The sequence below is a fragment of the Rosa chinensis genome, chromosome 1, assembly GCF_002994745.2.
Source record: "Rosa chinensis cultivar Old Blush chromosome 1, RchiOBHm-V2, whole genome shotgun sequence".
Classification (NCBI taxonomy): domain Eukaryota; kingdom Viridiplantae; phylum Streptophyta; class Magnoliopsida; order Rosales; family Rosaceae; genus Rosa; species Rosa chinensis.
In genome coordinates, this window is record NC_037088.1 from 41,253,212 (window position 1) to 41,276,574 (window position 23,363).

Genomic DNA, 23,363 nt, shown 5'->3' on the forward strand with positions numbered 1-23,363 from the left:
TGGTGGGTTGGGGAATGGCAGATTGATCTGCCTGCTCTTCAGCGTTCCCCCCGCTGTCGTTAGTCATGGTGATTGTGGCGGGATGACCTTTTGTTCAAAGATTCCCACAGACGGTGCCAATGTTGATGCTCATATCCGGCGGTAGCCAATCCCTTGCTTAACGCGGGTCCGGTGGGCGGACCGCTACTCCTAGGATTAGATGATTCATGTTTGCTACAACAGGATAGACAGGACGTCAGAGGGAGACCGCGTTGGGCGGTCTTCACTGCTCCGATGCCTAAGTCAGTCACTGTATTCGAGCAGCATAACAATAAATGAGTAGTAATTGCGTAATTAATGAGGAGAGAGGAGAGAACCTTTTATAGTTGAGGAAGAGATTGATCTTCCTCTTGTTTCCGATATGGGACTGATGTGCTTCGATTCCCAGCGTCTGGAGCTTCTGATGCTATCTTGACGCGGCGCGTCGGCGGTGATCTGGGGGCGGTCCAGGGCTTAAGAGGTAGCCTGCCTGGCCGTGCCTTCGTAGGTCATCCCTTTGGTGGGAGTCTGTACATCTGGCGGTACAATGAGCGTGGCTCATTATAACTAATTATGCTCGTTCTGGCACATGTAGGTACAATAGCCAACGCCATTTTCAGCAGTCTGTTGTCTTGTTTAAATTCTGTCAACAGAAAAAAGCTAGTCTTTTGATGTGGAAGCTTCGTAGAAACAACTGTAAGCATATATGGTGCTGTTGTTCTTTCTGGTGCTCAGACAACAGACAGGATAGTAACTGCTGTTGTACTAAAATTTATCAGACGACAGTTTCGTGGTATTGTCTTATTCACGTATCATACGACATTGAGATAGACAACAGCAGCCCCTATAATCAGACGACAGTGAAAAACTGTCATCTGATTGAATTTTTGGTGTAGTGAAGAGATAGGCCTATCGCATTTAAGAGTGTTTGGTTGCGTGGCATATGTTCACATTGAGTCCGGTGCGAGAAGCAGGTTGGATCCCAAGTCTCAAAAGTGCATATTCATAGGCTATGGCGGTGACGAGCTTGGCTATAGGTTTTGGGATATGCAGAATAAGAAAGTTGTAAGGAGTAGGAATGTCATCTTTAATGAAGAGGTGGTGTACAAGAATAGGCAAGCAGCAGAGCCTAAAAGTCCTGTAAGAAAAGATCGGCAATTTGCAAGGTTGGAAGAATTGTCCAATGAAGATGTGTCTAAGGGAAATCATGGGGAGGAACGACAACAAAAAGAAGCTCCTGAGGTCGCACAGCCTGAAGAACAAGTTCCTAGTGATGAGCCAGCGACACCTCCTTTTGTGCTAAGAGTATCGTCAAGAAAAGGAATACTAGCTGATAGACACTCGCCTTGTGCTAACTATTTGCTGTTAACTGACTGTCGTGAACCCGTGAGTTATGATGAGGCAATGCAACATAAAGATTCTGCTAAGTGGAAAGGTGCCATGCAAGATGAGATGGACTCTCTCATGTCTAACAATACTTGGGAATTAGATAAGTTACCAACAGGCAAGAAAGCATTGCATAACAAATGAATTTAAGCAAGAAGTTGATGGGAGCAAACGTTACAAGGCAAGGTTGGTTGTGAAAGGTTTTCAGCAATGGGAGGGAATTGATTGTGATGAGATCTTTTCGCCGGTTGTGAAACTTACCACAATCCGGGTGGTGCTTGGTTTAGAGGAAGCTGAAGGTCTGTATTTGGAGCAGCTAGACGTCAAGACTGCTTTTCTTCATGGTGATTTGAAGGAGGTCATATACATGAAGCAACCACAAGGTTTTATAGCACCTGGTAAGGAGGACTTGGTATGCAAATTGCAAAAGAGCCTTTATGGCTTGAAACAAGCCCCAAGATAGTGGTATAAGAAGTTTGATGCTTTCATGTGTGGGAGTGGCTACACAAGATGTCAATCCGATCACTGTTGTTACTTCAAGAGGTTTGACAAATCTTATATCATTCTTTTACTGTATGTGGATGATATGTTCATAGCTGGGGAAGACTTCAATGAGATTGAGAAGTTGAAGAGAGAGATGTCAAACCAGTTCGCGATGAAGGATTTGGGTGAGGCGAAGAAAATCTTAGGTATAAAGATTATCCGTGATAAAGTGGCTGGTACTCTTAAGCTTTCACAAGCGGAGTATGTTGAGAAGGTGCTTAAGTGATTCAATATTGATGAATTAAAGGCTGTAGGAACCCCGTTGGCGGCTCACTTTAAATTGTCCAAGGAACAATCACCCAAGAGCGAAAAAGAGAAAGAATATATGAAGAATGTACCTTATGCATCGGCAGTTGGATGCTTAATGTATGCTATGGTGTGTACTAGACCCGATATTGCTCTTGCAGTTGGAGTTGTAAGTAGGTACACGAGTAATCCAGGAAAGCAACATTAGGAGGCTGTGAAGTGGATCATGAGGTATCTTTGGGGTACTACTGATATGTCTCTTTGTTTCAAGAGAGGTAGTGCTGAACTAGTGGGATATGTTGATGCAGACTTGGCAGGAGATCATGATACTTGTCGGAGTATTACTGGTTATGTGTATACTGTGGGTGGTGCTGCCGTATCTTGGGTCTCAAATTTGCAAGGGCAAGTGGCCCTGTCTACAACGGAGTCCGAGTATGTAGCAGTCTCAGAGGCTGGTAAGGAGATGGTGTGGCTAAAGGGTCTATTGGAGGAATTGGGTAAAAAGCAAGAGAATTGTGCATTGCACAGTGATAGTCAAAGTGCAATTCACTTGGCACAGAACCCTGTTGTTCATTCAAGGACTAAACACATTCCTATGAAGTATCACTACATAAGAGAACTCGTGGAGAATGAAGTGCTGCAATTGTTGAAGATTCAAGGAAGTGAGAATCCTGCTGATATGTTAACTAAGTCTGTGTCAATAAGTAAACTGAAGCTGTGCTTGGCTTCAGTTGGTCTACAAGTTTGAAGAAGGAGATGTTGGCTGTGATAATGGGTTTTGTGTTGGCTATGATTGAAGAGTATTGAAGAATGTTAGCTACTGGCGTAATCGGCTCCAAGTGGAAGATTGTTGGGTGTGTGGATCCGATTCCTCATAGGATAAGGATTTATTAATCCTTGATCAAACAAGAGTTTTGATTGTTTCCTACCTACTTACATAATCCTACTTGGTAATGGTTTCTATGTCTATTGAGAATAGGTTTCCAATGTCTTATAGGGTCTAGTTAGATATCTATAAATAGGAGCATAGTTTATAGTAGTAGATCAAGTCTTTAAAGCATTAAACAGAGAGAGCAAGTGAGGTCTTGAGAGTTGGTGAGAACTTCTTGTGAGAGATTCTTGTATTCTTGTTCATGTATTCTTCTTCTTCTATAGTGAAACCCAAGCAGCCCGGGGACGTAAGCAAAGTTCTTTGCTGAACCTCCTTAACAAGTTTGTGTTTGTTTTCTCGATCGTTTATCTATATTGTTTTGCACTTGTCTGCTTCCGCAAGAGGAATTTTAGGTCAAATTCCTAACAGATCCCTCCTTCTCCTTCTAACAATTATATTATTCATGAATGGAGACTCCCTTGGGGCCATCTCTGGGATGTATAGCTGTTAGGTTGTTTGTGTTAGTTTCTCTTTGTTTTTCTATTCCCTCTTTGCTAAGGTTGTTGCTTTGTTAGCTTTTTTTAGCTACTGTTCCTTGTTCCTTGTTACTTGTCTGGCTTTGTTTAAAGCCAGGTTTCTTCTACATATTCATTCATTTACCAAAAAAAAAAACTTATAATCTAGTTTATTTGTACTTCATTTCAGCCACAAGATGGTTAGGTAGGTCTAATCCTTGACCATATAAGGGTTAAGGTTTCTTTGTATCAGTAAGTGAACTAGATATGAAATTCAAGCACACAAGTTTGCTAAGTTTTGTTCATCTATTCATGCTTCAATTGCTACTGCAATTTCAATCAAATATCCATGTTGTGTTATTGATTGTGATATGTTATTTACAAATTAGAAGCTCAAAGTCTAACAAGATCGATGACCAGATCATTTCTATTCGCTTTCTAATTTATCTATCCATACCATTTTTCCCTTGTTCTCTTTTCAAGCAACCCACCTCTAGGTTTGGTCTGTCATGATTGTTTTATCCACTTGCATCTACCTCTCTCTTGTTTTGTGCCATAATCACATCAACTTCTGGTTTCTACATGAAAATACAAGGACAGAATATGATTTTCTGGAAAATGGGGATTGCAATGCACTGATCAATCCTTACTGGGCAGCAGAAACCAAAAATAATAAACAGAACACCAGATTTTGGTTACGCAGTGAAAACCTCAAATATGAGATTAAAAACACTGCGGAGCTCTTACTCTTGAGAGCCCAAAATAAGAATGATCTTATTATGAAGGATATGTGCTTTTACAGACTTGAATAGCACTAGCTCGGCTACAATGATTAGACAAAATCTACCACAAAGTTTGTCTTCCTTCTTAAACTCCTTCACTTGAACGATCATCAAATCTTGCTCTTCTTTCTTCACAATCTCTCTACTGATCTGAAGAGAGTTTTATGCATATGAAAACATGATCAACAACACTTATACATGGACCAAGTGTTTTGACTTCTTTGTGAAGATTCAATCTCAAGCAAACATGCAAGACTCTACCAATATTCTTGCGTTCCCAAAAGCCTCTGTCTTTGCCATCTGTTTTTCCAAGCTATATGAATAGCTGCCGTCCTAAACAATAAAACCAAACCAGCTATTTACCCTAATCCACCTTTCTCAACGATACTTTCCCGTTTTGTATGGAATGCCAACACACCAAAACTTGTACCTACACCACGGCGACTACAGAGGAAAAATGACAGAAGTACTATTTCTTGTTCTTTTAAAGTAGGCCTCATCAAAAAGCCCGCGGATCAAGTGGGCCGATGGAGGCCTGCCAAAAAGCCCAGAAAAACCCAGCCCAACCCTCCAAAAGCCCGTTAGGCCTGGCCCGTAAAAGCCAGTAAACTATTATATTATATATATATATATGTTGATGTGCTCATATTTTCTTATATTTATATGCCTCTTTGGCTCTTTCTCTTGGTATATATGTTTAGTTCTCCTTATTTATGGTTCATTTACGTTAGTTTAGTGTCTTTGTAGGTGTGTTTCAAAGAAAGAAGAAAAGAAGCTAAGCCGAGCTAACTGACACATAAACTATTGTGCAGAACACCTAAATTTGCTGAATTACTGGGAACTTCTCAGATGAGATTAGGAGTTTTACCCTATATGCACGGAAATCCCTATGTGTCTAGTTTCTAAGGAACTTTACGGTTTGCGATTCTGACTTTTCTAGAAGGAGTTACGGCAATTTAAGTGAAGGCAGTTCAGCTTGGACGGGAATCTGCAACATCTTTTACAAGTTCATGTCTAGAACCTAACTTCGCTGAATTTCTGGAAACTGCTTGGATGGAATTAGGAGCTGTACCCTATATGCAAGGAAAGCCCCATGTGTCTAGTTTCTGTGGAATTTTATGGTTTGCGATTCAGACTTTTCTAGAAGGAGCTATGGCAATTTAAGTGAAAGCAATTCAGCTTGGACGGGAATCTGCAACATCTTTTACAAGTTCATGTCTAGAAGGCCCAGCACATATATTTGGAAATCTTCAGTGTGCCACATCATCATTATTGAAGATCCAGGACTTTTAGATATGTTTATATATGTGTGCGTGTGTGTGTTTATATATATATATATATATATATATATATATGTATGTATGTATTAATGTATATGTTATATATGTGTGTGTGTGAGTGTGAATTTGTTGTAATTTGGCTTATGGAGAAATTAAAAGTTCTCATACTTCTATATAGAATATGTGCATATATATTCTACATGTCATGACTACGGTTGACCGATTCGATCGGATTCGAAATTATGGTGAAATTAGCTAAAATTTTTATCACACTCATAATTTATTATAATAATCTCATCCAACGGTCGGTTTTTCCATTTTATTTGAATTGATAGAGGTTGCCCTTTGAAATGTATGATATATAAATATAGGTTTATAAGAGTAACTAAGTTTGACCTAGTTGATCGAATTCGAAACGAGAACTAAATTGGCTGGATTTTTTACAACCACCATAAAACATTACAATCTCTCCATCGAGCGGTTGGTTTCTCCATATTCATCTTCCACTTCATGGTTGCTTTAGAATGGACATTAACAATTTAAATGCAATGTATAAGTCATACAACTTTAGGAGGAAAATTGGTATAGGCCAACGTATTTGTAATTAAAATTGAAAATTTTATCTTATGTCCACGCACATCCATTGACTGAATATTTACATACATGATGTGAAAAAATAAGCACGTTTCGCGGTCATCATGTCATCGGTCAACCAAGAAGACATACAAGTGACAATGGTTGACTAATTCGATCAGATTCGAAAATATGGTGAAATTGGCTAAATTTTTTACCGCACTCATAATTTATTGTAATAATTACATCCACCGGTCGGTTTTTTCATTTTACTTGAATTTATAGAGGTTGCTCTTTGGAGTGTATGATATATAAATATAGGTTTATACGAGTAACTAAGTTTGACCTAATTGATCGAATTCGAAATGAGAACTAAATTGGTTGGATTTTTTACAACCACCATAAAACATTACAATCTCTCCATCGAGCGGTTGGTTTCTCCATATTCATCTTCCACTTCATGGTTGCTTTAGAATGGACCTCAACAATTTAAATGCAATGTATAAGTCATACAACTTTGTGAGGCAAATTGGTCTAGGCCAACATATTTGTAATTAAAATTAAAATTTTTATCTTATGTCCACGCACATCCATCGATGAAATATTTACAAACAGGATGTAAAAAAATAATCACGTTTCGCAGTCGTCATGCCAACGGTCAACCAAGAAAACATACAAGTGACTACGGTTGACCAATTCGATCGGATTCGAAACTATGGTGAAATTGACTAAACTTTTAACCACATTCATAATTTATTGTAATAATCACATCCAACGGTAGGTTTTCCCAGTTTCTTTAAATTAATAGAGGTTGCTCTTTGGAGTGTGATAGGAACATAATTATGCGATAATAATGTTGTTAATTCTCATATTTACTTTGTTAGTTTATCTTATTTTCTGGTTAATTTAGTTGTTTTTATGTTTATTAGGTTTTCCGAAGCAAGGAAAGAAATAAGAGCAAAAGGAAGGATATCAACCAATCTCAAACCTGTCTCAGTTTCATTTTCTTTCTGTCCTCTGTTTTGAAGTATTTATTTAATATAGTAAATCAACTCCAAAATTCACCAAATTTTGTGTGCTGGACGCCTTGTGTGTCTAGTACGTCTCTGTAAATTTTTGTGTTTTTCTGGGTTGTTTTGGTTAGGTTTTTAGTTTGTTTTTCGACTGCTGTTCAGTAGGAACTGCAGTCACGTTTTGTGACTTTTGTTGAAGCTTTTAGTTTAACTTAATCCTTTGCGGAAGACCCTTATTTCCCTACACTACAATCGACATATTTGCAGGAGAATAAGGAAAATCAATAGCTTTAAACTTAGCTATAAGAGTGTATGATATATAAATATAGATTTATAAAAAATTAGTGTCTTTAAAGATTTATTTATAAAACAAGCCCACAAGGCCCTGCTCAAAAAAGCCTGCAAGGCCCGCTTTATATGGACGGGTTTGGATACTTCAATTTATAATAAAGTCCGACCAGGCCCGTCCCGTTATTATTTAAAAATATAATAAGACCCGGGCCAGCCCGGCCCAAGCCCGCTATGAATGGGTCGGGCTGGGCCGGGACGAGGCCTCTTTTAAAGCTAATTAAGCTATGTTTTTCTAAGATTCTATCTTTCTTTGTTAAGGGAAATGAAGTGTCATTTACGCAAAAATATGATATTATAGTCAACTTATACCTTACCAGCTCTCGTGCATCAATTCTTGAGAAAAAGTCATCAGTTGACCCAAAAAAATTCTGAACTGAAGATAAGGGGAGATGCATAGATGCCAGTTCATTTTGAAGCCTTAATTTCCAGTCAGTGTGAAACCAGCTATTTTGTAACTTCCTTCGTCAATGGCTCTTATTAGAGCTGATCATGAAGCCTCCTCTTCAAACACATCTCATTCTCGATGTAGTTATCACGTTTTCTTGAGTTTCAGAGGTGAAGAAACTCGCAACAGTTTTACCGATCACCTCTACTCAGCCTTGGTCAACGCAGGATTTCGCACTTTCCGAGATGAGGATGAGCTCGAGAGAGGAGAAGGTATCCGGCCAGAACTACAGAAAGCAATCCAGCAGTCTCGAAGTTCTGTCATTGTGATTTCTAAAGACTACGCATCTTCAGGATGGTGCCTGGACGAGCTTGTCATGATACTTGAACGCAAGAGAACCTCCGATCATGTAGTTTTACCAATATTCTACGATATTGATCCATCCCATGTGAGGAAACAGAGTGGAAGTATTGCAATAGCATTTGCTAGACATGAGAAAAAACAATCTCTGGAGAAGTTGAATAGGTGGAGGGCAGCACTTACCGAAGTTTCAGATCTAGCAGGCATGGTGCTACAAAACCAAGCTGATAGGTAATTCCATTATAGGCAGTTCATCTTCATGAAGCTTCTCTCATCAGTTATATCTATTTTTAATGTCAAAACGTTGTCATTCTTTTTGGTAATTTCTTCATATTATTATTATGAGATCTGATACATTAATTTCTCTTTCTCAAGTATTTTCATGGTTGATTTCTCATTTTTCTTTGCAATTTCTAGGCATGAGTCGAAGTTTATAAAGAAAATTGTTAAAGTGATTGAAGGCAAACTTTGTCGCATCCCCTTAAGTGTTAGCCCTTACCTGGTCGGAATGCAGTATCAGGTTGAAAACATCATTTCATGGTTACAAGATGGATCATCTGATGTAAGCATATATGGAATTTCTGGGATTGGTGGTATTGGAAAGACAACCATTGCGCAAGTAGTTTATAACTCATTTTTCAGAAGTTTTGAAGGAAGCAGTTTCCTTGAAAACATCAGAGAAGTTTCAGAACAACCCAATGGCTTAGTTCGACTACAGCAGCAACTTCTTGCTGATATTTTGAAGGGAAGGAAAGTGAAAGTACAGAGTGTTAGTGAGGGAATAATTAAGATTAGAGATTTCATAAGCACCAAAAAAGTACTTCTTGTCCTCGATGATGTTGATCATCTAGGTCAGTTAGATGCAGTAGTTGGTATGAGAGATTGCTTTTGTCCAGGAAGTAAAATTATTATAACTACTAGGCATTCTGGGTTGTTAAAGGCTAGTCAAGTTGTTAAGGTGCATAGCGTTAGAACTTTAAATGGTGCTCAATCACTGGAGCTTTTTAGTTGGCATTCTTTTGGACAGGACCATCCAGTTGCAGGTTACGTCGAACTTTCAGAAGGGGTAGTTAACCACTGTGGAGGACTACCGTTAGCTCTTCAAACTTTGGGTTCTTCTTTATCGGGGAAAACGTTAGATGTATGGGAAAGTGCATTAAAGAAACTGAATGCTATTCCAAACAGTGAAGTCTTGAGCAAGCTTAGAATAAGCTACGACTCTTTACAAGATGACCATGATCAAAATTTGTTCCTCCATCTTGCTTGTTTCTTTATCGGAAAGGACAAGGATGTTGTGGTCAAAATATTAGATGAATGTGATTTTTACACAATTGTTGGTATTCAAAATCTTGTCGATAGATGTTTGGTAACAATCAATGTAAATAATGTGGTGAGCATGCATCAAATGATTTGTGACATGGGAAGAGAAATTGTTCGACAAGAATCAAGGGAGCCGGAGAAACGCAGTCGATTATGGCATCCCAAAGATTCCTTGAAAGTACTGATAAGAGAAAAGAAAGTAAGAACCATGCTCCTCTTATGTATGTGTTGCCTAACTCATTTGTTGTTGGTACTTAGGCGAATGCTTTTTTATATCTTTTTGATATAGGGTTCAGACACAATTGAAGGTCTTGCCCTGAACATGTACCGGTACCCTGTCGTCTTGGAAACCAATGCATTTGCAGGGATGCACAAACTGAGATTACTCCAACTTGGTTATGTACAACTGACTGGAAGTTGTGAAGAACTTCCCAAGGGGTTGAAATGGTTGTGCTGGCTTCAGTTTCCGTTGGATTCTATACTCATCAGTTTTCCTTTGGAAAGCCTGGTCGTTCTAGAAATGCCTTGCAGTAGCTTGAGAAAACTCTGGCGGGGAACAAAGGTATGACACTGCAGACTTTCCCTCTTTTTTCTTCTTCTTCTTTTTTTTTTTACTCTCTTCCCTTTGGGATGTGGGAAATAAGTGTGTTACATCTGTTAAGAATTAACCCCACCTTCCGTTTTTATTCACAGCATCTTCCATCTTTGAAGATCCTTGATCTCCGCCATTCCCATGACCTGATAAAAAGCGGTGACTTCTCATTGGTCCCCAATCTAGAGAGACTGATATTTGAAGATTGTTCAAGCTTGGTTGATGTCCATGAATCTGTTGGAAACTTAGAGAAGCTCGTATACTTGAACATGAGGGATTGCAAAAGTATTGTCAAACTTCCAAAGAACATTTGTATGCTGAAAGTACTAGAGACACTTATTATATCCGGTTGCTCAAATCTTTATGAGTTTCCAATGGAGGTTGGGAAGATGAAATATCTGAAAGTTCTTGAAGCAGATGGAATTTCAATAAATCGATTAGTCACAACTTCTGGGGAAGCCGAATCATGGCCAGGAAAAAGTGTTGATAACTTTTGGGCTTGTTTGTCCTGCACTTTAGTTCATTTAAGTCTTCCACATTGCAATCTTTCTGATGATTGTTTTCCTTCTGATGCTGTTAACTTATACTCATTGAAGAGTTTGGATCTCAGCAATAATCCAATTTGTAGCTTACCAGATTTCGTCAGAGGCCTTAAAGGGCTCAATTCAATGTTACTTTGGGGGTGCAGAGATCTCAAATCACTTGTAAGGTTACCAAGAGTAAGAACTTTGGATGTCCACTTGTGTGAATCCTTGGAAAGTGTAACGTTTCAATCGATATCGTGCATACCAGAGTCAATAGGCTTGATTGCTTACAAGTCCCAACTAGTTGAGATTGAGTACTGGTTCAAGTTAGAAGCCATTGAAAAAGTGGATTTAGAAATGATCAAGCTTTTGTGTTTGTGCAACTTGGAATCCATGGAACGCATTTGGATGCACACCCCATATAACAACGCTGAAGTGATGATGCTTCCCATCCAGGTGCCTCTCTCTCTCTCTCCCTCTCCCTCTCCCTCCCTCCTTCCCGCTCCCTCTCCCTCCCAACCATATAGGTACACAAGCACACAGTTATTCTCAGATAAGGCTAACCATACTTTCAAAAATTTGGTATATATCTGCACATTTCTTCCTATGATGAATGAAATAATAGTATTTGCCATATTCTGTGCAGGGACTGTATGAATATGGTATATTTAGCACATTTCTTCCTACAAAGGGAAACGACGTTCCAGGGCAGTTCAGCCATACAAGTAAAGGGTCATCACGTTCAATGTCCTTTACTGTGCCTGCACCTTTACTTCCTAATCAAAGGATCCGAGGCTTGAACATCTTCTGTGTATATGCAAACTACGATGTTGATGTCAGGTGCATTGATCCAATAATAATTAGAGTCAATAATAAGAGCAAAGGTCTGAAGTGGATCTATGGACCAACATGTTACGGCATTCCAAGCAGCAAAGATGTGGTATGGTTAAGCCATTGGAAGTTGGGAAATCGATTGGAAGCTGGCGATGAAGTTACTGTTACAGTATTTCCATTTGAACCATTCCAGATAAAAGAGTGGGGCTTCCAGGTTGTGCATGAGCAAGAAGGCAAAATAAGTAACCAACACAAGACCACACATCCAGATGATAATGACGTTATTGGTAAATGTTGTACAGATTTTTCGGAATTATACCAGGTGATGCCGGGAACATACTTCCTCTGCGGTGGACCTATGATATATGATAGACAGTCACATGTATTACAAAAAGGGTCAGTTTTGTTCAATCACATTATTGGAGATTCTGATGAAAGTGCAGGTGTGTTGTTACTGATAAATTGGCATTACAAGCTTATTTTATTGATGGTAATATTTGTTTCTTCTCACCGAAATAATGTGGACGTTTGCAGCAACAAAAGAAGCAATGAGAGACCGAAAAAATTTCTGCAGTCGGAGTGGGCTTGTTACCATTACTGGTGCTGTGTCTTTGATTTGCAGTCCAGGCCGCATTTCAAAAGAAGGAAGGAACTCCCAGCCAAAAATTAAATACACGAGTTTAACCCAGCCAAAAGCTCCAGAGATGCCGGAATCGCTCGGTTTGGCGGTGACCCGCGATCCCGATCGCCCGACCCCCCGCAACGCGGTACGATCGCGATCCAGATCGGTAACTCCAGCGATCCCATTGTCTCAGCGCATCTGGTCTGTGTTTCGGTCACTGACTCGATGCTCTCGAAGCCTAGAATCCAACGCACGGAGGCCATGAGGACGGCGTACTGCGCCGTCGCGACGGAGTGCACAGTCAAGTCTTCAAGAATCTTGAAGACCTCCATCTTCGTCAGTTCATCGGCGGTGTTCTTGAATTTTGATCAAACCTCCATCTTTGCGATCTAGATTCTAGATCTATGAAAGCATAATTCAGAACATAAAACTATGAAAGCATCGAATTATGATTTGCTGAAAAAGAATCCCCACAAGATTTCAAAGGAAACCATAGAATTATGAAAGCATCGAATTATGATCAGACCTTCATCGGCAGTGTTCTTGATCCGAGCTCCATTCTGCAACTCTGTGGCTCCGATGACGCTGATATTCCATTCTTTTTTTTTTTTTTTTTTTATGTTTATGTTTATCCTCTTTTCGTTTTTGTGAAGAGATTTGTTAAAGTTAATTACTATTCTGAATTTCTGATAAAACAAAAAGAGGAAAATAATATCTAGAGGATTTCTCTCCTAATGTCTAATCACCTCTAATATCAAACGAAAAAAAATAATTATCTCTAGTATCTAATTTTACTTCTTTACCCTTTGAAACTAATGGTGTTTCCATAATATATGTATAAGGGTTATTTAAGTAAAAAAAGTATATTTTCAAATATGCTATTAGGATTATGATTAGGAATCCTAATTTTCAAAGATTTTATTTTTTGATAAAGAATAAGGAATCCTACTTTCCAAAATTGTATAGTTTGAACTCTATAAATAGGCTGCATGCACATATAATTTAGGGAAAAATTCACCAACGGTGTCTGGACACTTAGGGGACTTTCAGAATGATACCTGAACTTACAAAGTTATCAATGTGATACCTGGACTCATTTTTTCATATCAACGTCATACCTACGACCAATTTCCGTCACAGAGCCGTTAAATTTTGCACGTGCAATGCACGTGAGTCACTTAATGTAGACAAAAAGACCGATTTACCCTCGAGAAAAATTCACCAACGGTGTCTAGACACTTAGGGGACATTCAGAATGATACCTGAACTTACAAAGTTGTCAATGTGATACCTGGACTCATTTTTTCATATCAACGTTGTACCTATGACCAATTTCGGTCACGGAGCCGTTAAATTTTGCACGTGCGATGCACGTGAATCACTTAATAAAGACAAAAAGACTGATTTACCCTCAAAATTTTTTTTTTTCCTTTTCTTTTCTTTCTTTCTTTCTTTATTCTTCTTCTTCTTCTTTTTCAGTTTCTTTATTCTCTCCTTCTCTCCTTGCCAACACCACCGTTTTCGGAGAACCCACCATGGAATATGTAGGAAGAAAAATGGGGGAGAGCCACAACAACCTCCACCACCGCGCAATGACGTCGTCCTCCGCTGCTTCTCGATTGGGTTTGGGTATAAGGACTACTTCTTCCTCCATCGCCAGCGAAATCGTGAAGGCTCGAGGCCACATTCTAAGGGCCACTGACCGGAAGGACTGCCACAGCAAGGTCTACACCACCAAAGGCCCCAGGGACCACCGCGTCCGGCTTGCCGCCTATACCGCTATTCAATTCTACGACGTGCAAGATCGGCTCAGATACAACCGGCCCAGCAAGGCCGTCGATTGGGTCATCAAGAAAGCCAAGGCCGCAATCGATGAGCTGCCACCGTGGAACCCGAACTCAATTTCTGTCCAGACAACATCTTCTCCAACGGTGCCAATATCCGCTGCGCAGGACATGCAGAACGCGAGCCTCCATTTCTCGATGGTGGAGGCTCCAAGTTTTTTGTCTGCTAATCGGCGAGGCGCAATGGTGGGCAGCAGCGGAGTGGTGGAGCTGGTGAATCAGAACAGCTCGAATTTTCTGCAAGTAAGGATGGTGTGGAGGCCGAAGTTGTTAATCTTTGGCTGCCTACAATTGCTTCTGATTGAAGTTTGGCTAGAGGCCGAAGTTGTCTGCTAGACCGATAAAGTTGTAGGTGAGGATGGTGTGGAGGTGGTGTTGCATGTCGGGAATGACGGAGAGGATGGCAGGGTGGGATTGGAGCTGTGATTTGAGAGTTGAGGGCTGGCAGGGTCTGAGTTTCTGATCAATGGTGTATAAAAGGGGGTCGGAGGAGAGAACGAGAGTGGTGGTGGCTAAGTCGTCGGCTGCGGCGGTGGGGATGAACTTGGAGTGAGCGGCGAAGCCTCAGTGCAATTTCAATTTGTTGTAGGATTTGAAGTGGGGGGAACCATAAACCTCTGCGGTGCATGAAGGTGGATTGAGACACAGCGGCTGTGTTTGATCGGCAATCGGCGGTGGGAATCGGACGAGCAAGATGATTTAAATCTTGATGATTCAAATCAGGGGAAGAAGAAACCTAAAAAGAAGAAGAAGAGAGAAAGAAAGAAGAATAAAGAAAGAAAGAAAGAAAGAAATAAAACGAAAAAAAAAAAAACTTTTGAGGCTAAATCGGTCCTTTTGTCTTCATTAAGTTACTCACGTGCAAAATTTAACGGCTCCGTGACTGAAATTGGTCGTAGGTACGACGTTGATACAAAAAAATGAGTCCAGGTATCACATTGATAGTTTTGTAAGTTCAGGTATCATTCTGAAAGTCCCCTAAGTGTCCAGACACCATTGGTGAATTTTTTCCTAAAACAAACTGAGGGCAGAATGTCTTTTTTGCCCTCATTTTTAGGCTCACGTGAGTCACACGTGCTCACAGTTGACGGAGACGTGACGGAAGTTCGCCAGAGGTACGACGATAATACGAAAAGTAAAGTCTAGGTATCACATTGATAACATTCAGAGTTCAGGTATCATTCTGAAAGTCACCAAAGTGTCCAGACACCGTTGGTGAATTTTTCCCTATAATTTATCATAAACAGTAAAATCACAATAGCATCTTTTACCAAAGCTCAACAATGACTTTTGGAAAAAGAAAACCATCGTTTCAAGTATCAATTTTAGAAGAAAATTATGAAGATGTTGGTGAGTATGACGACAATAATTCTGTTGAAGGAACTGAATCAAGTGATACAACCAATGATCGGGTAGAAACAGCCAAGACCAAGCTCGATCAAGAATCCCAAGAAATTCCAATGAATTCTGACGTAAAGCTATTACTCAATGAAGTTGTTATCACAGGTGGAGTGCAAGGCAAAAATCCAGGTGGAGCAAAGTCTTGGACATGCAAACATTGCAATGGCAAGTTTAGTAGTTCATATACTCTCATTCACTATCATTTTTTTGGTACTCCCCCTAGGAAAAAATTAGAGATTCGTCGATGTCAAGAATTACTTGCTAATTGGGGGGAATATGACAGGGTTCATCGAATGGTTATGGAAGATGAAAAAAAAAAAAAAAAAGGAGTTTCTTCATCTTTGAAAAACTCAACACTCTTGAGGCAGCCACCAAAAAAATCCACCACAACTACTCTTGATGATATGTTCAAGATTATAGATAAAATTCTGTTGATATGAAGGTGATGAGAAGATTATACGTTAATGGAATTCCGTTTAATATATTGAGAAATACTCAGTTTCATGAGATGATTTCAGCTATAAATAATGGACATAAGGCTCCATCTTATGAAAAAGCAAGAAGTACTTTGCCTGATGAGTGTAGACGAAGTTGGAAAAAGAATTAGCCCCTATTAAAGATACATGGTTTACTCACGGTGTTTCAATTGTATCATATGGATGGTCCAACGTGAAGCATGAACCACTTATCAACATTATTGTTGCAAACAGTAGAGGAACGATGTTTCTTTATGCTCAAGATTTTTCTGGGATACAAAAAACTGGTGAAGTGATTGCTGGGTTTATGCTTACTGCAATTGAAGAGGTGGGATCGTCAAATGTTCTCCAAATAGTCATTGACAATGCATCAAACTGTGAAGCTGCTGGGAGAGAGATTGAAAAGATATATAAACATATCTTTTGGTCTCCTTATGTTGTTCATACCTTGAATCTTATTTTTAAAGATTTGGCAAAAGAGCTTGAATGGTTTGAGGAAATTTACAATATTCTAAAAAGTATTGTTAAGTTCTTTTTGAACCACTCACATGCTTTGGCCATGTTCAGAAGTCAATTAAAATTGGAGTTATTGAAAGTAGCGAAAACTAGATTTGCATAACATTATATCTTGTTGAAGCGACTTATTGATTGCAAAGAAGCACTAGCAAGTACGGTTGTTCTTCAAAAATGGAAAGATTGGTTGAAGACTTTAGATGCCGGGAAAAGAAAACTTGGGGAGGACATAGCATTAGCTGTGTTGTCAGACAATGTTTGGGAGAATGTGATGGCTATAGTGAATATCACAAAGCCAATATATTTTCTAATTAAATATTGTGATGGCAATGGTAAAAAAATTGGTGAAGTTTATGAAAGGATGGACAACATGCTTGGAGAAATAAAAGAAGTTATGAGGACCGGGCTGTACTCTGAATATTTTCCACAAGTCGAAGATATTGTGCTCCAAAGGTGGAAAAAAAATGAATTACCCTATCCGTTGTGTTGGATTTGCTCTAAGCCTCTAACGCCAAGATTTTATGATAGAGAGTATCTCAACAAACCAGCACCAGGAGGATTAACTCCAAAAAGACATAATCAAGATATAGAAGTGATTACAGCTCTCACGGAAGCATTTGACAAGATAGCAGAAGACCCACAAGAAGCAAAGTTATTACGTAATCAATATGCCTTTTTTCATCAACGAAATAGTATTTTTGCTACACAAGCTGCCCAAACAGATGCTGTAACTGTGGATGCTTTTAGTTGGTGGTCAACATATGGTTCACAAGCTCCACAATTAGCAGAAGTGGCGCAAAAGGTAATTCTTTGTTATTATTAATCTTTAGACACTGTTCATTTATAATTGTCATTAAAACATGCCGCATTATTAACTATTATGGATATAATTTTTATTTTTTGGGGGGCTTTGCAGTATGCTGCATGCTTAACTATTATTGCTATAATTTTTTTTGGGCTTTGCCTTACGCTGCATAGTGCATACTTAATTATGCTTTGTTTCTTTTTTTAACTTTGCCGTGTGTATTCTTAATTATTACTGTAGGTTCTTATTAACATATATAAAAACGTGCCCTTTTTTTTTTCTTTTATTAAGTATTCTAACTTGATATACGTATGCTTTGTTCACATGATATTACATATAAACAGGTAGTAGCTTAACCAATATCAAGTTCATCTGTTGAAAGGAATTGGAGTACGTATTCATACATTCACAGTGTTAAGAGAAATAGGTTGAATGCCGAAAGAGCTGATAAATTGGTTTATATTCATTCCAATATTCATCTCCTTTCACGTTTTTCTGAAGACTACAAAATGGAATTTATAAGAAATGGGACATTAATCCAGAATCAACAGATGTAGACGAGTCGCCTTTGAGATTGGAGGACTTGCGATGGAGAATGTTAGATGGAAACTATGTAGATGAGGAAGATTTGTCGCGTACCAGGAATACTTCGAGCAGACCTATTCCACCTAGTCTCAATGCACAACCAATTCGGCCAGGAACACATCAAACTCATATATCCAGATTTGCAAGAGCAAGAGACTCAAGCGACCCTTAGAACTAAGGACTTAGACAGACGTGATGGCCAAGCCTCCCACTGGGTTCCAGCTATCGAAAAAAATAATATTATTTTTACTTTTTTAGATTGAAAAACTTAATTAATTTTTAAGCAGTAATGACAATTTATTTTTATATTATAATTCTTGTTGAGATTTTTATTTACAGTATGATTATCCATTTATTATTTTTTTCATAATTATATTTATCATATATAACTTATTTTTAATTAAAATTTTAGCTAATATATTCTAGCGTACCGCGTACCATAGAGACTGGCGTACCGCGTACCCGTACTGCAACGATCCACGATTCAGGTAACACTTTACTAGTTCACATTCTCTTTTGCCTTTTCCTTCTTTTGGTTCAACATATTGCAGTTTCTTTTTTGATAAAGAAGTTTTTTTTATCTCCTATCAAGATCATTTATCCGAGTAACTGGGTTTCACAGAAATAGCAGATGATAGTTGCGTTGTTCTACCTTCATCAAACAGTACAGGAACAACTTGAGATTGTAAATGGGCACCATAAACTTCAATCCTAAAAGGAATCTGTATCATTAGGCCGTGACATTTATCTTTGCTTAATAGTTGTATGTATTAAACCCTTTTACAACTGTAATCATTGTTCGTCGTAGCTTCTTTCCTAAATTTGTGATATTGATGTTGAAAAGTTCATAGGAAAATTTCCTTTGTTCCTTTGCAGTACTTTTGCACACTTGTCAGGCACAAGTTGGATCTGCGGGCTGTAAAATGACAATTTTCCTATCAACCTAATTAAATAACTACATAACGTCTCTCTGTGATTCAAATTTGCTCACCACTAACATTTAGTGGTGATACCACCACTCAATAGTCAATATTAGTCTTTATTGACATATGCGATGTATGTGTGAGATATTTTTATTTTTTTTATTTTTACTGACTGGAGAAAAAAAGTAGGAAGTTATACCTGCAGGATGTCTGGACGTGGGAGGTTGTATTTGTAGATAGTGGTGGGTTGACAATTTCCTTCTTTTTCTGAATTTCTATTTCATTTATTATTTTACTATTTACCTTAATGTCCTTCATAAATTAAAAATTATTTTAAATTAACCTATAGTTTAAAGGATATTTATGTTATTCCACACCCACTTTGGCTGACAAAATGGGTTCTATTAATACTAGTACAGATAAACCTGTCATGTGTTATAAAACACTAGACTCCAAACACACCCTATGAGTGTGGATAATTTCGTGGGAAGTTACTCCACAGAATGTGGAGAAAATTGCTGCACATATTTTGTTTTTGATTTTTGATTTTTGATTTTTGATTTTTGATTTTTGATTTTTGATTTTTTTTTGTTTTTCTTTTATTTGTGAATTGACCATTTTGTCTTTTTCAAATATTTCAGTTCAAATGTTTTTTAATATTTCAGGAATATTTTGGTAAAATTTTTCTATTTTGGCCAACAAATTCTCTTCTCTTAATAATAGTATAAATAATTATAGTTAACAATGGTTTAGTTATCTTATATTTCAAATCAATAAAATATTTTTCATTCATCTAAGTTTGGTTGTTTCGTCTTCAACCTTCAATTTCCAATACCCATCTCCAAGACTATTCATTCACCATTATCACCATCTAATCTGGGTTTTTTTGTTGTTGTTGGTTTTACTCTAAAAATATAGAAGAAAGGGAAGCAGAGGGTTTGATTGTTGTATAAACCTAGCACACACAATACGCAATATCTGGGAGAATTCCCCTCGTTTATTCCAATACTGAATGTTGGCTTATATAGCCTTACAAAGAAATAGATAGAAACAAATAGCACCCCACATTGTACACTAACCAAACAACGTAGATCATGGAAAGGAAAAATTCAAACCTAACGTACTGCCCTCATAAGTAGGGTTTAACGTACTGCCCTCATAAATAGGATTTATTAACTGCAATAACTAAAACAAACCCTAACGTACAGAATAACAGCTAAGCCCTAGCTATTCCAACATATCCTCCCTTAAACTGTTTGCACTTGTGCAATCAGTTTATACCTGGTACCGTGCACATCCCAAGCAGCTCACGAAGCTTCAAACACTTCAAGCTTCAATGGCTTCGTCATGATGTCTGCTATCTGATTCTGTGAGTTGCAATGGACCAGCTCCACTGTTCCATCTTTCGTAAGGTCACAAAGGAAATGGAAACGTACGTCAATATGTTTGCTTCTTCCATGCAGCACCGGGTTCTTCGAAAGTTTTATAGTGGAGCTGTTATCACAATACACGGTTGTGCTTCCATTCTGAGCATGGACAAGCTTTTCAAGAACTCTACGCATCCAAATTCCTTGACAAGCACAGGAGGCTGCAGCTATAAACTCTGCTTCGGTGGTAGATAAGGTAACTATAGGTTGCTTTTTAGAAGACCATGAAACTGCACCGGTGCTAAGCAGAAACATGTATCCGGATGTGCTCCTCCAGTCATCTAGATCACCTGCGTAGTCACTATCTGTGTATGCCTCAAGCTTCTCATTCCCATTTCGTTTGTACATAATCCCCAAATCAACAGTGCCTTTGAGATACCTGAGGACTCTTTTAACTGCTTGCATGTGTAGCTCAGTCGGACTTCCCATAAACCTGCTGATTAGACTTATCACATACATGAGATCTGGCCTAGTAGCTGTCAAGTACATCAAACAGCCAACAACCTGCCTATACATAGTGGTGTCCACCTTCACACCACTTTCATCTTTCATAAACTTGAATCCAGGGACAATAGGGTTCCTAGATGAGTTGCTCTTCTCCATTCCAAATCTCTCCAACCCCTCCTTTGCATACTTCTTTTGGCAAATGTAAATCCCATCCTCATTCTGAACAACCTCAACTCTAAGGAAATAACGCATCTTACCAAGATCTGTCATGTCAAACTCTTGTTTCATAGACTTCTTAAACTCCTCAAACATGTATTCATCATTGCCAGTAAATATAAGGTCATCAACGTAAATACTAACAATGAGAATGGTACCTTTTTCTCTCCTAACTTCACGAACAAGGTATGATCTCCTTCTTTAATGAAGTAGGCTTCGATACGACTGTACCATGCACGTGGAGCCTATTTGAGGCCATACAAGGTTTTCTTCAATTTATACACTGTCAACTCATCACCCTTCTTCACAAACTCTTGTGGCTGATCAACGAAAACTGTTTCCTTTAACTCACCATGCAGAAATGCACTCTTTACGTCCAGTTGATACACACACCATCCCTTTTTAGCAGCAAGAGCAATTATCATGTGTATGGTGTCCCACCTAGCCACAAGTGCAAACACCTCAGTATAATCTATCCCATACTGTTGAGCATACCCCTTAACAACAAGCCGTGCTTTGCATTTATCAACTTCTCCACTTTCATTCAGCTTTGTTTTGAATGTCCATTTGACTCCGATAATTTTTGCTCCTTTTGGCAACTCGGTCAATTCCCAAGTACCATTTCTCTCGATTGCCTCTATTTCTTGAACCATTGCGGCTTGCCATTTTTCACTTTTGTGCGCCTCTTCAAACTTAGTTGGATTGGACGCAAAGGTGAACATCATAAGATTGTGCAACTCTTCTTCTTCTAACAACCCTTCTCCACTTACATAGTCTTGCATCCACACTGGTAATCTCCTTGTCCTCCCTTCTTCCGACTGATTTGAGGAAGAGCTAGTTGCTCCTTCTCCTTCAGCTTCTTCTTCTTCTTCGTCACTTTCCCTAGACTCATTTCTCTCTTCTTCACTGTTATTCCAGTCTAACACATCAAGCTTCACTTCTTTAGCACTTCTTTTCCAGTCCTAGCTTGCATCTTCTTCAAAAATTACATCTCTGCTAATCACAATGCGCTTAGAGGTAGGATCATAGAGCATGTAGGCTTTGGTTTCTTTACTAATCCCCAACATCACACACTTGAAGCTTTTATCATCCAATTTCTTCCTTCTAGCTTTCGGAACATGGACGTGTGCAATGCAACCAAAGACCCTGAAGTGGTGAACCGATGGTTTGATGCCACTCCAAGCTTCTTCTGGAGTCAATTACTTCACTACCAAGGTGGGGCTTCGATTGAGAATGTATACAGTCCAGTTAACTGCTTCAGGTCAAAAGAATTTTGGAACTTGTTTCTCTGACAACATGCTTCGAACCATATTCATAATGGTTCGATTCTTTCTCTCAGCCACCCCGTTTTGTTGAGGGGTGAAGGCAGTTGTCAATTGCCTGCTTATACCATGTGAACTACAGAAAGCATTAAACTCCTAAGAAGTAAATTCTCCTCCCCTATCTGTTCGAAGACATTTAATTGAAGCCCCTGATTCTTTCTCAACTAAACTCTTGAAGTTCTTAAATGAAGCAAACGCTTGAGACTTTTCAGATAAGAAAGACACCGAAATTTTTCGACTATAATCATCTATAAAAGTGATCAAGTACCTTTTTCCGCTGCTTGACAGAGGTGTAATCGGTCCACAAATATCCGAGTGCACTAGCTGAAGTTTGTGTGAGGCCCTCCATAAGCTTTTCTTTGGTATGGACTCCCTGTGCTGCTTGCCTATCATACAGTGTGTGCACAACTTGGATAGTGTCTTTATTTCCGGCAAACCCTTCACAAGCTTCTTATATTGCAGAGTTCTTAATCCCTTATAGCCAAGGTGGCCGTAACGACAATGCCATAATTGAGTACTATCTTCAGACGCAATTTGGAAGCAGGTTAAGGTCTCAGACATCATGACTGCAAAGAGCACAAACATTCTATTGGCGGTCATATTGGTTTCCATAATCAAACCTTTCTTCGGATGATAAACACGGCACTTCTCATCTTGAATCAAGATTGCAACCCCCTTTTCTTGTAGCTGACCGATGCTAAGAAAATTGTTCTTCAGCTCCGGTATATAATAGACATCAGTGATCGCATGTGTGATTCCATTGATGTGTAGTCTAACATTTCCCTTCCCCATCACTACCATCTTGGAGTTGTTACCAAGCTTCACATGTTGTCGAAACTGCTCATCAATACTTGTGAACCACCGCTTGTCACCACTCATGTGATTGCTACACCTTGAGTCCATAAACCAAACTTCCTCTCTTGTGGCATTGTTAAGCTCAACATGTGCCATCAACAACATCTCTTCACCCTCATCTAACTTTACATAATGTGCACCTTTCTCCCAATCAGGGCATTCATATTGGAAATGCCCTAATTTGTGGCATTTATAGCACTCCACCAGTGCCTTGTTGAACTGTTGTCTGCCCCTTCCTCTACCTCTGCCTCTAAAGCCTCCTCTTCCTCGTCCTCTTTCTCTAACTCTGTCTTCATATGACACCTTCAAAGCTTGCTCCTCTCCGGTATGGATA

General features: G+C 38.9%; 2 protein-coding genes across 2 annotated transcripts; both read left to right on the forward strand.

Moving 5' to 3' along the window:
- Positions 1 to 7,957: 7,957 nt before the first annotated feature.
- Positions 7,958 to 12,933, forward strand: LOC112182295 (disease resistance protein RPV1). Its single transcript, XM_024320733.2, has 6 exons — positions 7,958 to 8,554; positions 8,741 to 9,842; positions 9,933 to 10,205; positions 10,337 to 11,215; positions 11,406 to 12,036; positions 12,128 to 12,933. The coding sequence occupies exons 1-6, from the start codon at positions 8,046 to 8,048 to the stop codon at positions 12,478 to 12,480; spliced, it is 3,747 nt and encodes a 1,248-aa protein (XP_024176501.1). The 5' UTR covers positions 7,958 to 8,045; the 3' UTR covers positions 12,481 to 12,933.
- Positions 12,934 to 13,771: 838 nt separating this feature from the next.
- LOC112166980 (transcription factor TCP4-like) lies at positions 13,772 to 14,485 on the forward strand. Its single transcript, XM_024303919.1, has 2 exons — positions 13,772 to 14,302; positions 14,396 to 14,485. Exons 1-2 carry the CDS (start codon positions 13,772 to 13,774, stop codon positions 14,483 to 14,485), a joined length of 621 nt encoding a protein of 206 aa, XP_024159687.1.
- The last annotated feature ends 8,878 nt before the right edge of the window (positions 14,486 to 23,363 follow it).